General features: G+C 42.0%; 1 protein-coding gene across 4 annotated transcripts in view; it reads right to left on the bottom strand.

Moving 5' to 3' along the window:
- PCNX2 (pecanex 2) overlaps positions 1–18,560 on the bottom strand; it is a 302,926-nt gene that overhangs the window by 261,944 nt on the left and 22,422 nt on the right. For 3 of the 4 annotated variants that reach the window (XM_040464985.1, XM_040464988.1, XM_040464987.1), the window contains exons 2-5: positions 12,842–13,047; positions 11,653–11,773; positions 10,624–10,660; positions 464–1,753 (exon numbers count right to left, since the gene is read on the bottom strand). In XM_040464985.1, coding sequence (XP_040320919.1) covers positions 464–1,753; positions 10,624–10,660; positions 11,653–11,773; positions 12,842–13,047 — 1,654 coding nt within the window. The remainder of the gene's footprint in view (positions 1–463; positions 1,754–10,623; positions 10,661–11,652; positions 11,774–12,841; positions 13,048–18,560) is intronic. The other variant, XM_040464986.1, reaches the window with a different exon arrangement.

The following is an 18,560-nucleotide window of genomic DNA, read 5'->3' as shown; positions in this document are numbered from 1 at the left end:
GAGACACAGAATGGGAAACAGGCTCCAGGCTCTGAGCCATCAGCCCAGAGCCCGACGCGGGGCTCGAACTCACGGACCGCGAGATCGTGACCTGGCTGAAGTCGGACGCCTAACCGACTGCGCCACCCAGGCGCCCCCAGAATGCATCTATTCTTAAAGAGACAGAAATCTACTGTGAGTTCTGGCCACTGTGATAAAATATAATTGCTTATTTCCTCGGAAATAAACATCGCAGCCTTCTAGGGAAGCCGAACATTCATTCCTAGGCCTTAAATTTCCTGCTGGAGTAAGCCCATGTTGATAGGTGCTCAGCACACTAGTATTGGCACACTCGGCAATTATCAATAACACCAAGCAGCAATGGTCCGATATCCTGCCATTCGCAAAACCAAATCACAGAAGGTAATGCACACATGTATTGCCTTCTTTGCATCAGCACAACAGAAATGATGTGGAATCGTACCTCCGAGATGCCCACTGTCTTTGTTCTGCTCCACTGAGCCGTTCCTTTGGTTGGACGCCGCCAGCTTGGAAGTGTTGATTGACTCTAATAGGGAGACAAATTCGAGGAAGTTGGATTCATTTGGTATTTGTCCTTCCTTAGCCTCCAGGTCAGATTTGGAAGTTGGTATTGTTTTTTCTTTATCGCTAATAATTTCTGCGGAACTTTTGCTCAAGAAGACATCTGTACCACTGTCCACGCTGAGAACCCGGGCGTGTCTCTTTTCATGGCTGGTTTTACAAGATGATGGGTCAAGGTTAGCCTGGCCTTCCTTTCCCCCCTCCGCCTCAGGGGCTGCGTGAGGTGTGAATGGGGGGGTTGCTTCACAGTGGTCTCCTGTGGGGGAAGGACTGCCATCCTTTGTGGCATTTCCTCCTTCCCCAGATTCGTAGCCAGAACACTGATTGGATGATGCCTCCACCATCAATCTCTCGGGACTCCTGTCACCTCCACTGCCTTCGGGACACACGGCGCCTCCTGCCCCATCCTCAGAGAGCTCCAGTGTGATGACAGGAATTCTTATCTGCTCCGTGTTGGGAGGACTGGCCACCCCCGGGGCAGCCGGCTCAGCGTCAGACGTGAAGCCAGCTCTCTCAGTGCCAATCACCTTTAGGTGGAGCGAACTTTCCAAGTCTGTCATGGAGTTCGGAGTACTGCTCATGGTGATGACAATTTTAATGGGTTCATGCAGACTCAGTGGGTCTCCAGGTTGAGAAGTATCAATGAGAGTGACAGCTACCTCGCTGTCCGAGTAGTCCACTTCCTGCTTCAAGGGCGGGTCCGCCTGCCGGGAGGCACCCGGTGACGCACGTGCAGGTCTGGCGATTACAGTGTTGCACTGAGGGCAGCTACTGCTCAGGCTGTCTGGAGGGGACTCCCTTTGCCACCGGTCCCTTAAGGAGCCCGAGGCGTAATTCGCCGGTTCGGGACTCAGGACTGAATTCTCACTCCCCCAAGGCTGGAAAGAGACATCGGTTTCTAGTAAGTCGTACTGAGACAGAGACAGGTGTGGCAACTTCTTCGAGGCTTCTTTCTCCACTAAGCCGCCCTCGGACCTGTGGCGGAGCGGGGGCTGCCGCCTGCCTCCCCTCTCTTTCCCTTCGTCGCTGGCTGGACTTCCTGCCACGGCTGGTTTCCTGGGGATCGCTGGCGTGGTCGTGGTTTCCGGCGCGCACACTTTACTTCCTGTTCTGACACCAGGTGAGGTAGATAACACAGGTGCTACAGGTTGGTCTTCTGAGAGAATGACACCTGAAATAAACCACAGGCACTTTCTTAGCTCCCGAAACAGGTGAGAGCCGTCCCGGGGCGAGACCTCGTAATGCAAGGCGAGAAAAGCAGCCCTAGCAACCGGTGTGGTTGGAAGCTTATTTTTGTTCTTCTATTTTTGTAATATAATTTATTGTCAAGTTAGCTCACATACAGTGTATACGGTGCACTCTTGGCTTTGGGAGTAGATTCCCATGATTCATCGCTTATGTACAACACCCAGCGTCATCCCAACAAGTGCCCTCCTCCATGCCCAACACCCATTGTCCCCTCTCCCTTGCTCCTCCCCCAAACAACCTCCGTTTGTTCTCTGTGTTTAAGAGTCTCATGGTCTGCCTCTCTCTCTGTTTGAAACTATTTTTTCCCCTTGTCTTCTCCCATGGTCTTCTGTTAAGTTTCTCAAATCCCACATATGAGTGAAAACATATCTGTCTTTCGCTGACTGACTTACTTCACTTAGCATAATACCCTCCAGTTCCATCCACATTGCTGCAAATAGCCAGATTTCACTCTTTCTCATTGCCAAGTAGTATTCCATTACGTATATAAACCACATCTTCTTTATCCATTCATCAGTTAATGGACACTTAAGCTCTTTCCATAATTTGACTATTGTTGAAAGCACTGCTATAAACATAGGGGACCGTGTGCCCCTATGAATCAGCATTCCTGTATCCTTTGGATAAATTCCTAATAGTGCTATTGCTGGATGCTTATTTTTAAAATATCACCTCCACTCTGAAATTGTTTTTAAAATCTCAGTATTTAAAAATAATAATTCATACTTTTAGATTTTGCTGTTTTGTGACCTTGGGAGGCACACTGATATGTTTTAAGCAACATGTTTGGGACTTATTGTCAGGAAGGTCCTGGCTCTGCTACTTACTAGCTACCTTGGGCAAGGTACTTGGGCAAGGTACTTAATCCTTAATCCGTTACCTTGGGCAAGGTACTTAATCCTTCTAAACCAATATCCTCAGGATGCCTGGGTAGCTCAGTTGGTTGAGCATCTGATTTCAACTCAGGTCACGATCTCCCGATTTGTGGGTTCAGGTCCCGTGTCGGGCTCTGTGCTGACAGCTCAGAGCCTGCAGCCTGCTTTGGATTCTGTGTCTCCCTCTCTCTGTGTCCCTCCCCCACACTCTCAAAAATAAACAAACATTAAAAAACATTTTTTTAAACCCAGATCCTCAAGTGTGGTGCTGTTCTCACTTGGGACCAGATAAATCTTTGCGGTGGGGGCTGTCCTCTGCATTGTGAGATGTTTAGCAACATCCCTGGCCTGTGCCTACTTGATGTCAGGAGCAACTGTGCCCTCAATCATGACAATGGAAAACGCCCCCAGACACTGTCAAACATTCCCTGGGGAGGACAGCCCCCCAGTGGAGAAACACTGCTCTTGTCTTCAACCTCTTACCTGTAAAATGGGAATAATTATACCAAACTCTTAAGGCCGCCATGAGGATCTAGAAGGATAGATGCAGAAAATAGTAGGCCAAGGGCTTAGCACTGGGCTTGTTAGCACCTTGGTCTGAGGACAATGATAACCTCACACTTCTGATGTGATTCATAAATTTTCGAAACATTTCTTTTTTTTTTAAATTTTTTTTTAAACATTTGTTTATTTTTGAGACAGAGAGAGACAGAGGATGAGCAGGGGAGGGTCAGAGAGAGAGGGAGACACAGAATCCGAAACAGGCTCCAGGCTCTGAGCTGTCAGCCCAGAGCCCGACGCGGGGTTCGAACTCACAGACCGCGAGATCATGACCTGAGCCGAAGCCAGACGACCAACCGACTGAGCCACCCAGGCGCCCCAAAACATTTCTAAATTGTATCTGCAATACTTACAATGGTGACTGAGTGAGCTCTATCCTCCCAGCTTCCTATATCTGTTAACGACCCTACCATTCCCTAAGCCTCTTAAGCTTGAAACCCTCGGGTAATACTTTGGTTTCTCTTTCTTGCCCAGCCTTATGGTCATTCAATCAATCAATACCTCAGTTTTCCTTCACTTCTATCATGAAGAGTGTTCTCTAGGGGCTCAAGGGGTCTATTGCGAGGGTCTGCAAAGCTACAGGAAAGCCAGGATAAGCAACTTGTCATTTACTCAAATATTAGAGGAAAAAAAAAAAATACAACTCTTAAAGTAATATAAAATATTACCTTATTATGTAAACAAATGAGCATATGATGAAAAAGAATGAAACATTTTAAGACATAACATAAAAAAAAGACATATTTTTTTAATCCTTGCCATAGGCTGATTCAGCCTATGACCCTCTGGAGCAGGTGGAACATACACCCCCTCCCCTCCCTCCAAGGACACTCTGGTAGAAAGAATTGAGTCACTGCACTGTTGTAGTCAGAAGACTTTCTTTGACTCTAGTACAAACTCGGGGCCTCTCTCTCCCATCTGGACTGTTCTTTCTCCTCGCCCACTGGAGACCCCATTCAAGGCTTTTTTCATAACCTCCTCCAACATGTAACTTTCCATGATCACCTAAACCAGAAATAAGCTCTCTTCTGAAATCCTTAAGCAATTAATGTCTGTAGAACTAAACTTTATTTACCATACACTTTTTAAACTGTAGCTCTTTTTAAATGTACATTTAAATTACCTTCCTAACTGGGCTGCATGGTGTTCTAGAAAAACCACCACAATTTATGCTCACTGAATCCTCCAAAGAAACCAACCTATTATCTTATCCACACTCATGAATGTTGGTTGATGATGATAGTGAAAATTATTTGACTTTGTAGCAACGCTATGCAGGTTATCCTATTCTACAGAGTAGATGCCTTGTCATGGAAATAGAAGAAAGGAAGTGTCTAGAAACATGTCCAAGTTTGCCACACTACTGACAGATCTACAACTAGAGCCCAGATCCCCTGAGTCCTGACCTGATGCTCTTCTACTCCCTCACGTTGCCTCTCTATCTGTATGTATGGCTCCTTTACTCTGCCATTCAGATCTAAACTTGAATGTGGTCTCATCAGAGACGCTTTCCATGAGTGCACAATATCAAGTGCACTGTTGAAAATGAATAAAAATATTGCAGGAGGAATCCAAACCACCGGGCAGGGCCTGAGGAATGGGGTCTTGGGTTGGGTCTATAAAAAACATTCATAATGCATTTTTGTTTCATTACTTTCCACACCACACAATTGTGACCGCACAGATTTGTATGCCCACAGGACCATTTCCTGATGTACCAGACGAGAGGAAAGAGCACACTAGGTTTTAAAGCAAATAAGGATTTAGTGCAAAGACCCTGTGATGGGAACTTGCTTGGCATGTTTGAGGAAGAGAAAGAAACTCCATGAAGCTGGAGTAGAAGAGCAAAGGGAGCATGAGAAGAAGAGAGATCCACAAGGCTGGCAGGGTCCAAAATATAAGCCAAAGTGTGGCACGTATATTTTATGCTGAGAATAATGTGAATCCAGCAGAAGTTTTTCAAGGGGCACATGATCTGAATGAGGTTTTTAAAAATAACCCTGCCTGCTGCATGAGGGATAGACTGTGGTGAGGTGTGATAAAATTGGAAGAGAGACCAGGGAAGAGGCTGCTGCAGTTGATGAATGACAGTGTTTTGGACTAGGGCGGTAGTGGTGGACATGGAGAGAAAGAGATAAATTTGAAATATGTTTTGGAGTCGAACTGGCAGGACTTGCTGATGGACTGAAGCTAACGGCAGTGGGGGAAGAGAAACCAAGGAAAACTCCTTGACTTTAAAGCTTTGATAACAGGACTGGTGGTGGGACTGTTTACTGATAAGGACAAAACCAGAGGAGATACAGATTTAGAGACATCAACTGAGACATCTGGTGGTGATGCATTTAATTTGACTATTAGACACCTGATCCGGGAGGAATATAGGTGTAGGCAACTGGATGCCTGGGACAGAAATCCAGATAGAGGTCAAAATCGGAGAAACAGATTTACTCACCATCATTTCACAGATGGTATTTAAAGCTAGATGTGAGATCGCCAAGGAAGACCTGGTATCTGGAGAAGAGAAAGGGGCCCAAGACCAAGGGTACTCCAGCCTTTCCATGTCAAACAACAGAGGAGGATAAATCAAAGGACATTGAGAAGGAAGTCAGTCAGGAAAGTGTGCTATTATGAAAGCCAAGGGAAGAAAGTTGGTAACTACAGCTTATTGTATATAAATGAATAAAGCCATACCATGGCCTATAAATGGGTCTTTGGGAACACATCAGCACGTCATACCTCAGTGCCTGCTTGATCCTGAGTAAAAATGACAATAATAAATTTCCTACCTGGAAAACTAAGAAAAAATAGTTGGCCTAAAATGACTCTACCAAGATATTGCTGAGCAATGAAATCTAACCCAGTAGTCATTTGTTTTCTATCCTTGACACTTTAACTATAAAAAACATACTATATTACTAAATACACACACACACACACACACACACACACACACACACACACACACTCATCAAGAAAGATACTATGGCAAAGCTATATGATCATGTCAAGACATACAGAAAAAGCATTTGACAAAAATCCAGTACCCTCTCATGATAAAAAATATTCAACAAACTGAGATTAGAAGAGAATTTCCTCAACCTGACACAGCCTATTTATGAAACACCCAAATCTAACATCATATAAAAAGGTTAAAGACTGAATGCTTTCCCCATATGATCAGAAACAAGGCAATGATATCTACTCTCATAACATCCAATAAACATTGTACTGGAAATTGCAGACAGAGCAATTAGTCAATAAAAAAAAAAAAAAAAAAAAAAAAAGAGGCAACCAGATTGGAAAAGGAAAAGCAAAGGATCTCAATTCACAGATGATATCATTCTATTTATAGAAGATCCTAAGGAATCCACTAAATAACTATTAGAACTAATAAACATTTAGGAAGTTTGTACAATATGACATCAATGTGCAAAAATCAATTCTATTTCCATACACTACCAATAAACAAGGTAAAATTAAATTAAGAATACAATCCCAGTTATAAGAGTATTTAAAAAATAAAATACTTAGCAATAAATTTAACAAGAGTACCAGACTTATACACTGAAGACCTACAAAACATTGTCAAAAGAATTCAAAGAAGAACTAAATAAATGGAAAGACATCCCAAGTTCATGGACTGGAAAATGCAATATTGTTAAGATGGCAATTCTTCCCCAATTTATCCACAGATTTAATAAAATCCTTATCAATATCCCAGATGTATTGTTTGCAGAAATTGATAGTTCACATGGCAATGTAGAAGACCCAGGATAGCCAAAATAAGTTAGAGGACTCAGAGTTCCCAGTTTCAAAACTTGTTACACAGCTACTACAATCAAGATGGTCTGATAATGGCATAATGATAGATATATAGACCAAAAGAATAGAACTGAAAGTCCAACATAAACTTTTACATGTATGGTCAACTGATTTTCAGCACGGTGCCAACACAAGTTAATGGGGAGCAAACAGTCTGTTCAATAAATGATCCTAGGACAACAAAAAACACGTGCAAAAGAATTAAGTTGGACCCCTACCTCACATCATACACAAAAATTGATTCAAAACAGATCACAGACCTGATTATAAGAGCTAAAACCATAAAACTCTTAGAATAAAACAGGAATAAATCTTCCTGAACTTGGATTCAGCAATGGTTTCTTATATGTGACACAAAAAGCCCAAGCAACAACAATAATAACAACAAAACAATAAAGTAGACTTCATAAAAATTAAAAACTTCAGTATTTTAAAGGACCTCAGTAATAAAGTGACAAGACAACCGACAGACTGGGAGAAAATATTTGCAACTATATCTGATCAGGGACTCGTATCTAAAAATATATAAAGGGGGCGTCTGGGTGGCTTAGTCGGTTAAGCGTCCGACTTCAGCTCAGGTCATGATCTCGCAGTTTGTGAGTTCGAGCCCCATTGTCGGGCTCTGTGCTGACAGCTCGGAGCCTGGAGCCTCCTGCAGATTCTGTGTCTTCTCCTCTCTCTGCCCCTCCTATGCTCATACTCTATCTCTCTCTGTCTCTCAATAATAAATGTTAAAAAAGTTAAAAAATAAAGTAAAATATATAAAGAATTCTTACAACTTACCATAGAAAGACAATCTGAATAAAAACTGGGCAAATAGGGGACACCTGGGTGGCTCAGTCAGTCAAGCATCCGACTCTTGGTTTCGGCTCAGGTCATGATCTCACGGTTTGTGAGTTTGAGCCCCGCATCAGGCTCTGCGCTGACAGCATGGAGCCTGCTTGGGATTCTCCCTCTCTCCCTCTCTCTCTCTCCCTCTGTCTCTCTCTCTTTCTCAAAAATAAATGAATAAACATTTTAAAAGTTTTTAAAAACTGGGCAAAGGACTTGAATAGACATTTCTCTAAGGATAATGATGGTGACAACATCAATATCATTAGGCATTAGAAAAATAACTAATTTCATGTAAATCAAAGCCAAAGTGAGACACCCTTCATACTCACTAGAATGGCTATAATCAAACGTACAGACAATCACAAGTGTCAGGAAAGACATGGAGAAATTGTGACCTTCATGTATTGATGGTGGGAATGTAAACTGATACACCTGGTTTCTAAAACAATCTGGTAGATCCTCAAATGATGAAACAGAGTAACTACGTGACCCGGCAATGCCACTCTTAGGTACTTATCCAAGAAAATGAAAACACATGTCCACACAAAAACTGGCCCAATGAATGTTCACTGAAGCATTATTTATAACAGCCCAAAAGGGGAAAGAACACAAAGTCCATCAACTGATGAATGATAAACAAAATGTGGTATAGCCACTGAATGGAATATTACTTGGCGATAAAAAGAAATGAAGCAATGATACAAAGCTACAACATAGATAAACCCTGGCAACGTTATGCTAAGTGAAAGGAGCCAGTCACAAGAGACCACGCTGTATGAAATGTCCAGAATGGGCAAATTCATAGAGACAGAAAGAAGATTAGTGGTGGCCTGAGCCTGGAGAACGTGGGGTGATTGAGGAGTGTGGCTAAGCGTGGTTTCACTTCAAGGTAAGGAAAATATTCTAAAATTGATTATGATGACGGATATGCAACTCTGTGAATATACTAAAAGCCATTAAATTATATACTTAGAATGAGTGGATTGCATGGCATCTGAATTATATCTCAATAGACCTGTTAAAAAAATAAACAACACTACCGTGCCTTTTAACAACAAAAAGAATTGAATACTAGGGTAGTGTATTATGAGATTGGTCTAGGAAAAAAAAAAATTGCTTTACTGCAGTGTTGTTGAAAACACATTGGATTTAGCAGTCAGGTGTGGATCTAAACATAACCTGCATGGGGGCGCCTGGGTGCCTCGGTAGGTTGAGTGTCCGACTTCAGCTCAGGTCATCATCTCACAGTCCGTGAGTTCGAGCCTCGCGTCAGGCTCTGTGCTGACAGCTCGGAGCCTGGAGCCTGCTTCGGATTCTGTGTCTCCCTCTCTCTCTGCCCCTCCCCTGCTCGTGCTCTGTCTCTCTGTCTCTCAAAAATAAAGATTAAAAAAAATTAAAAAAAAAAACACATAACCTGTACGTTTTACTTGTTATGACTCAGAATTTCATTCATCATACATGCAAAGTCTCTACTGCAATTCCTACTACCAGGAAGGAAGGAAGGAAGGAATTGTTTCCGTTAGAATGGTGAGGTTAAAAAGGGCCAGAACAAATACTGAAAATATAAAGTAATGGCATTAATAGCAACAGTAAGCTCGATCTGGAATAAGTAGCCTAAAATGACAAAAGTGTGTGTGTGTGTGTGTGTGTGTGTGTGTGTGTGTGTGTGTAAATGGACACAAAATAACAAAAATAACACTGTTATTATTATCCAAATAATAAATATTTGTATAACATATTGTTATAACATAACATAACATATATATATGTTATATACATATATAATGTTATATATATATAATGTTATATATATATATAATATATATAACATAATATATAAATATTGTATAACATAAAATAACAAAAATAACACTGTTATTATTATACAAATGAAACTTTGTAACTAAAATATTTGAGACCTAAGTTAACACTCACTTCTTTTCCGTAGTAGTAACATAGTAAAAAGAATTCAAAAAATCCCTGACATATTCTCATGGAATTTAGCTGAGTGGTGAAAAAATAAACTTCATTTCAGGTTTTCAGACCCAAGTGCTAATTTCAGCTGTTTTACCGAAGATAACGTTTTATGCTACTTCCGAAACTTAAATAGGGCATAAATTTCTCTTTGTAGTAGTACTACAAAAAAATAGAATTGCAGAGAAAGGAAGTAGTTAATTCGGGCCTCCAAAAGCTCTTTTCTGAGTTTTCTGAAAACAATCAAAACATAAGAAAATGAAATCTTTGTAAAAAAGTGAAACAAAGATCTGGGGGCTTAAAAGAAAATTCCCAGAAACAAAATTCATAACTTGAAGGAAATGCAGTCCATGGAACACTCTATAATTTCCTCTGTCATTTTTCAATGGAAGTACTACAATAAAAAGCTTGAAAATCAATGATGAATTGATCCTGTTTTCTATCTGCTGGTCTGAGCCGCATGAAATAAATGCAGACTGGAAAAAAGCACAATGACATACGATCGATGACATACTACAATTTAGATGTAGAAATGATGCACAAATTCTGATGAGAAATAATGAAAAGTAAGAGTGAGAGAAATGAAGTTGAACTAGAGCTATGCCTTCTTAGGTACAGTTCTTACTTTGAATTAATTCACTGGCATTCTGTTTTACAAGAATTCTTTTTCACTTCCCTGAAGCTAATGCTGTGATGAAATATTAAATGGCAGTAATGAACACTCTACCTTTGAGATCTTCCACTGTTTCCTGTGCCGGCAACTCCTAGACAAACAGAAGAACAAAAATCAATCCACGACTCAGCTTGGTGCCCATCTCTGGGCAGTCATCGGACCCCTGAAGCAGCCGTTACTGTCTTCCCAAATGGCATGTGGCGGGGCGCCTGGGTGGCTCGGTCGGTTAAGCGTCCGACTTTGGCTCAGGTCATGATCTCGCGGTCCGTGAGTTCGAACCCCGAGTCGGTGTCTGTGCTGACCGCTCAGAGCCTGGAGCCTGTTTCAGATTCTGTGTCTCCCTCTCTCTGACCCTCCCCCATTCATGCTCTATCTCTCTCTGTCTTAAAAATAAATAAACGTTAAAAAAAAAAATTAAAAAAAAAAACCCAAATGGCACGTGGGGACGAGACTATACAGTGTCTGCTCTGCTTAGGCGTCTAATAAAATGGAGAGCAGAAACGAATACAAAATCTAGGTAAGTGTAGATGCCCAAGCAAGACCACTGTACTGTGATAAAAGGGCATTTGATAATTAAGAAAGTGAAAAGGAGAGAGAGAAAGGGGCTACAGTATGCTACCCACGAATATGCCCAATAAAGTTAGTCTGGAGCGAAGGGGATTTAGTGACTGCCCAAGAGACAGGCGTGACTCAGTGTGGACATGTGGGGTAGTGCAGTTGATTCCAGGGGAGGACACTGCAAATATGGTGATTCAGATGAATGACAGACAGGAGCAGAGGAGAAGGAGGTCAAGGTCTGCTGACAGGTTCTTCTGGCCAGAGTGGCAGGCCCAGCAGGTGGGGCGGCCGGCAGAGGAGGCCAATGCTGTGCTTCCAGCATGAGACTGGATGTTTATCTTGGGGTCCAAGGGCTCCCCAGGGGTCATTTCCACACCCTGAGATGCGGTCAGCCACAGCACGGGGGCAGTACTGACTGTATTGTATCGAACTGTGTTGAACGTGCAATACCCCTGCACATTCCCGTCCAGGCAGGATCAACACTACACAACAAGAACAGTGTGAAACAGAAAAACACACACTGACCAGTGGCCCAGATGAGTGCTGAGAGTTTATGCTCTGCCCTCTGGAGCTGCAGCGGAGGGGAGGCGTGGAGAGGTTCCGGTGAGGCTCTTCCTTTTTGCCATTGTTAATCTGCCTGGTGCTGCTAACCCACGTGAGAAACACAAGAGCAGTGATGTTATCAAACAGAACTATGACTGGGTAGCAGTCCCCAAACAATTCCCTTTCCTAGATCCCATTGTGTAATCGCCATTGTGTACAAATTTTGTTTTTAAGGGAGAATAATAAATATTACTTTAAAATAAGACATGCTCGGGGCGCCTGGGTGGCTCAGTCGGTTAAGCGTCCTTCTCGGCTCAGGTCATGATCTCAAGGTTTGTGGGTTCGAGCCCCACGTCAGGCTCTGTGCTGACAGCTCGGAGCCTGGAGCCCGCTTCGGATTCTGGGTCTCCCCCTCTCTCTGCCCCTCCCCTGCTCATGTTCTGTCTCTCTCTGTCTCTCAAAAATAAATAAACATTAAAAAATATTTAGAAAAAAAATAAGACATGCTCTCCTAAGGAACTATCAGAAATAAGGGCGAGAAAAGTGACAATGACACTCAAGAATCATTTTTAATATTTCAGTTTCATGTAACGTATGACTTCTATATTCATAAACACCAGTGTTCTTTTTGAAAATATTAATGCACTAAGCATTTAAATGGCGAGATAAAAATGCTGAAGTAAAATACTTTGCTCTGTTACGCCTAATGCAAATGAACTGTGGAGCATTGTATGAGGTCATGTTAATAGTTAAATCGTCTTGGGGCGCCTGGGTGGCGCAGTCGGTTAAGCGTCCGACTTCAGCCAGGTCACGATCTCGTGGTCCGCGAGTTCGAGCCCCGCGTCAGGCTCTGGGCTGATGGCTCGGAGCCTGGAGCCTGTTTCCAATTCTGTGTCTCCCTCTCTCTCTGCCCCTCCCCCGTTCATGCTCTGTCTCTCTCTGTCCCAAAAATAAAAACGTTGAAAAAAAAAATTTTTTTTTAAAAATAGTTAAATCGTCTTGATTATCAGTATCAATTTTAGGCTTAAGTGTATGGTTCAATAGAAGAAAAACGTACAGATTTGTGTCTGCCTATACTGGTGTATTTTCACGAACAGCTAATAACTGGAAAACATTTTCACCAATACTGAAACATTTAAATTATGAACTGCCACATCAACAGAAATGTTACCTTTGATTTTTGTGATCAGTCATGTGTTCCTTGTTGGCCTCTTTGTCTTTACTTGGCTTTTCTTTTTTTTTGGAGGGCCTCTGCTGAATTACTTCTCCTTTATCAAACATGAGGTGTAGGCGATAGCTGACCACTTTGATTATGGTGAAGAATATAGTCACTGAACTGCAGTAAAAAAATACAGTGATGGCATTTGGAGGAAAAGCCTAAAGAAGAGAAGAGAAAGAGAAAATGTATCCTTTTGGAGGATTATCTTTTGTTTTAAATCTGAAAGCATTGTGGGACTACTTATGAAACATACACTGGGCAAGATTTCAAATTTTATTAGTTTTACAACTGTTCCTTCCTGGTTGCAATACGTGAGGAAAAGAGCTGCTATCTCTTTATCTTAAAAAATTTTGTTTTTCTTGTTTCTCAGGTACTTATACTAGTGGCACTAATGACCAACATTTCATCTGCAGGCAGGAATCCCACAGAACAGAAGGTGTGTTACAGTGAGACTTTCCATGCTCTACGAGCTAGTTGTTTTCCACAGCCTGATCTGACTGACCTTCCTACGCATCTGCTTGTAGCAAAGGCCGGAGAACGGCCTTTGAGATGCTGTCTCCTTCAACAAAACACAGAAAGCCTTGTTGAGAACAGAAGAAAGAAGGAAGGAGAAAGATTAATGTCATGGCCCCTTCCTTCCTTCCCTGCTCTCTTGTTGGGTTAACACCATCAGGCCATGGATTTCCCTAGCGGTGTGATGCAGGCAAGGAGCTACAAAAGGGTAAGAGGGGTATTTACATCAGTGTGAAAGGATCTGGGCATGGAGTTCATGGTGAAGGTCAGTTCAATTCTGTCCAATCCCCTCAAGAAACAGAAGGAATCACTGGGATCCATGCAATTGTCCCACCCTGGAGGATCCCCCACATACCTTTCTAGTTCTCTCCCAGGACCATGGACAATTGCAGGTTCTCTAGTCCTTCCCAAACTACGTTCTTATCTTTGGAGGTTGAAATAGATCCTAGAGTGTCTCAAGATGCTACCAAGGACAGCCTCAAGAAACAGCAAGACCCTTTCATCAATGCACCTTGCTGAAGAATCTCAAGAAATCCAGTGATGAGTATAGTGTCTCCTTTGACCTGGAACTGGCTGAGCCTGTAGACAACATGGCCCATCCCAAGTCTGCTCCCAAGTAGCCCCTGAATAACCCCCCATGGTCCCATGATAGTCCATCATCTAGGTAAGGCCATTTCAAAACAGCATAGCCAACACAAAGAATAAAGGAAGAGGAAAACTATCACCAACAAGGAAAGCTAAAGTGAAGAATTTTCACCATCACTGACTTGCTTTTACTCCATGGGAAAAAAAGTCCACAAATAAATATAAATTAATAAATAAGTGAAGTAAAGATTAAGTAAAACAAATATAGATGATAGATAGATAGATAGATAGATAGATAGATAGATAGATAGATAAAGGGAGACAGGGAAAGTCAGGTTCCCCACCTGGAAGCAGACAGGTTTCACATTTACACATATACCTCCTGATGAGAAGCTGTATGAACCTCAAGCAACAGAGAAGTTTAAAAACAGAGAAAGAGTGATAGGAACCACTAATGGTCCCCAGCACTTTTTCGTAACATGTCTCTGTATTTCAGGTCTAAAAAATTTAGGCTGAAGCTAGACAGTGAGTTTAAAGAAACTGATAAAGGAAGAATAAAACCCAACAAATGTCCTGAGAATAGATTAGCATACTATCATACACAAATTATATTCAAAAGTGGTTTAAATTATAATGTAACTTGGGCTTCATAGTACTCTGATTAGTAAGGGGCCACAGAAAGAATTCGTGCTCACTAAGTACCCCATGTGGTCTCCTGCATTTCCCAGCCTCCCTTGCAGTCAGGCTAGAGCCATGTGACTACTTTTGACCACTGGACTATGAAGAGAAGTGGCAGGTGTCACTTCTAAGCCTAGACAATTTTGAGCTAGGTGCCTCCCTCATCTCCCTCTTCTCTTTAGCAGGCAATCTCAGAGACCGTGTTTTCCAGATGATCCATGTGCAAGATGGCAGATCTTCCTTCTGCTTGGATACCTGGGTGACTCTGGAACAAGGCCCTAACACAACCGAGACAGACATGTACTAGAAGTGAGAAATAACCCTGTGATTCATTAGACCACTGAGATTAGGGGTTTTGCCTGCTGTGGCAGCTAACACTAGGAACCTAATACTGGGGGTTCCATTTCCACCAGAAAGCTTCCATTCAAATTATATTAGAAATAAATGGGGGGAGGTGGAACATCAGGCATTGAGAAGAGAATGCTTAGCAAAGGTGAGAGAGAAAAGATTACATATGGATATTGGAGAAAATTCATTTGGAAAAAAGTGGCTTGCCACAATAAGAAGAGGTATTACTTTTTAGTTTACCTTCGTAAATATGGACTATAGCATTGGCTTGGCAGTGTTGAAGTTAAGAGAAGGCAAGAAATTACAATGAGGTTTAGCATGCAGTTTGCAACCCAGGTGAGAAAAGGCCCTTGTCTCATCCTCTATGAAGGACCACTGACACTTAGTCACATCCCCAAAAAGCCCATAGACGTCACCAGCCCATAGTGAAAGACAGATATTTTACTGAAAATTTCCAGGGAGAGAGAAAAGGTTTTACAATATGCTACAGATGGCACATTCTTCCTCCCAAAATACCCTGCTCTCCTTTAAAATCTCTTCCTTCAGTAGACCCTGCAAACAGAACCTAGAATCCTCCCAAATATCCCCTTTTTGATGCCATATAATCAAGCTCTGTGGGGGCTCCTCCAATTCTACATTTCCAGGGACGTCACTGAAAATCACTTCCTAGGCCATTTTACTGATGACATCATTATGCTCAATCAACAAAAGATCCCCAGCTCCTAGGCAGGATTTTCTGTCCTTACAAGTAAGAACGCAAGGAGAAACAGAGGGCTTAGGAAGAGATGTGTCATGGATGATCAGTTTTAATTGGCTTTTAATTTATATCAGACTTCCCCCACCTCCCTCCATATTAGGTATATTCAGATTTTGAATAATTTTTTCCTTGTTTCCATGAACTTATCATTTTAACACATTGATCACCAATAGGAGGCAATGCTTTTTCAAAATTATATCCTTGGCCAAAGAAAAGCTGTATGTGGTTCTCTGACACATTATTAAGATAACTAGAGGTGTTAAGAACTCATTTGACCAAACTTTTTCTGACAAAATTTCATGAAAAACAACACGCTGTTACCAGCTAAGCAATTACAAGCGTAGTCATTCGCACGGCTCACAAAACTGGATTTCCTGGAATTTGGTGCCATCTAGATGTGTCTGAGTGAACACCCAGACCACTCGCAGTTCCCCCAGATGGAAGCCACTGCTGTTCCTTCAGGTTCATAGCTCAGCCTCTCTCACGGGGTGTACCCACTTTTCTTTTATTGTGGTAAAATATGTGTAATATAAAATTTATCATCTTAACCATTTTTAAGCGTACAGTTCAGTGACATTGAGTACATTTACGTTGTTGTACAACCATCACCACCATCTCTGGAACCTCTTCGTCTTCCCAAACTGAAAGTTTATACCCATTAAATAGTAATTCCCCATTTCTCCCTCCCCCAGTCCTGGCAACCAACTTTCCATTTTTGTCTCTATGAATTTGACTCTTTTAGATACCTCATCATTGGAATCATACGGTATTTATCCTTTTGTGACTGGATTATTTCCCCTAGCATAATGTCCTCAGTTCAGCCATGTTGTACCATGGGGCAGAATTTCTTTCCCTTATAAGGCTGAATAATATCGCATTATCACTCATTACACATTTTGTTTATCCATTTATCTGTCGATGGACACTTGGGTTGTTTACCGTTCAGTTGTGAATAGTGCTGCTCTAAACGTGAGTGTGCAAATATTTCTTCAAGACCCTGCTTGCAATCCCTTTGGACATATACCCAGAAGTGAAATTGCTGGATTATACAGCAATTCTCTGTTTCATTTTTGGAGGAAACTCCGTGCTGTTTTTATAGTAGCTGTGCCATTTTATACCACTCTGGTTTTTAACTTCAAGATAATGGGTTGTTGTTTTCCATTTCTTGAGTAGCCGGGAGAGATCAATAATCTGCTGAGTGAGGACTACCTATAAATCATGCCGGTGTCCAGTGAGAATAAACCACTCCTGAGGGTTTCAGTGTACAGACATAAAGAAGGGCACTCTTGGGGGTTCAACCTTTTTTAATGTATATCTTATAAAGATTCCTCATTGATCTAATTTCACAAACTAATTTTGAAGAAGGCTTCTGGAAATAATTTTTTTTCACCTTAAAAATGAAGAAGCTGAAGCATAGAATGGGTTATACTTCCAAGGTGACAAGTACATATATCTCCTGTAATCTGAAAGGTACTTACCTAGCTACTTCCATGACCTGACAGAGAACCAAGGACTCAGAAGGAAAAAAAAAAAAAAAGTGTAAATGTCTTCTGGGCAGTCAAAACACATAACTGTTAGAGAGAAACTCCTCTCCACTCCTATGGTTTCCAGGAGAGGAAACACAGCTGACCTCTCTGTGCTTCTAACTCCTTCCTCAGCGATTTCTGACCAGTATTGGGGGGAAACGGGAAATGGACATGCCTTCCCTTCTGTCCCAGGGGCCAGCCCTGACCAAGCAGGTGTCGGTTGGGGTGGCCTCTCTCCATACTGCAAGGTCTCCAGCATCAGTCCCAAATCAGAGAGGCCCAATGCTTTCCAACCACTCCTGACAGCTAGGTGAGGCTCCATAACGCCGCAGCTCACAATTAGGAAGTCTACCTACCTGCAGATACAACACATGTTCAAATAATAGCTTCCTTTGTAATAAAGGTGATCCCTAAACTCCATCTGCTTGACTCCCTGTCTCCCTCAAGTGGCTCAGAAAAAAGGAGGTGCTATTTATTGGGCCATCAAGTCTACACATAAAGGTTATGACCTTGACTGGAAGGCAACTCACTCAGAGAATGGGTTGGAAGCTTTGTACTCTTACTCTAGGCATATTTACGTGGCATCTAATAAGTCTAACAAATTTGGTATCCCGGCCCATAACAGAAATTAGAAGGCGGGATAGGAAAGAAGAAGGAAAAGAAGAGAAAGAAGAAGGAAGAGAAGTGGGAGGGGGGAGGCGGGAGGACAGAGGAAGTGGAGGGGGAGGAGGAGGGAATAGAAGTAACCACAATAACTTAGCAAAACATAATAAATGACAGCATAGTGTTGGAAAAGTATAAAAAAAAACTATGAAAAGGCATGTCACTTGTATGGTCATTTTTTGAGACACAAACACGACTCAGTCATCTCTGGGGACATCACTACAAAAACATAATAAGATATCCAGAAGTACAAAGAAAATGTTCAACGATACTCAATATACTATCAGAGAAGGCAGGGGAATGTAAAACTATGAATGTAGTTAAAGTAAATTGAGTTTTCCCGCTTTAAGGTTAAGCATCAAGTAATTTAGAAAATGTTTTTACACAGAATCTGTGGCCTAACAAATAAGACATTAATCTCCCAACCGTAGCATTCGCACTGGTTTTTGCCATTTATATACCATCAAGGAGTGCTCGACAGTCCTGTTGTATGCCAGTATATTCCCTCCGGCTGCAAGGAACTGCCCAGTGTGGGTATTCATGCCATCTGGGGCAGACACAGGCTTCAGAAGCTCCTACTTCATGTTTCCGGAAGCCTAAC

The sequence above is a fragment of the Herpailurus yagouaroundi genome, unplaced genomic scaffold (genome assembly GCF_014898765.1).
Source record: "Herpailurus yagouaroundi ecotype Mexico unplaced genomic scaffold, PumYag 530, whole genome shotgun sequence".
In the NCBI taxonomy this organism is placed as follows: Eukaryota; Metazoa; Chordata; class Mammalia; order Carnivora; family Felidae; genus Herpailurus; species Herpailurus yagouaroundi.
The sequence above is the reverse complement of the archived record's forward strand: the minus strand, read 5'-3'. Positions and strand labels throughout refer to the sequence as shown.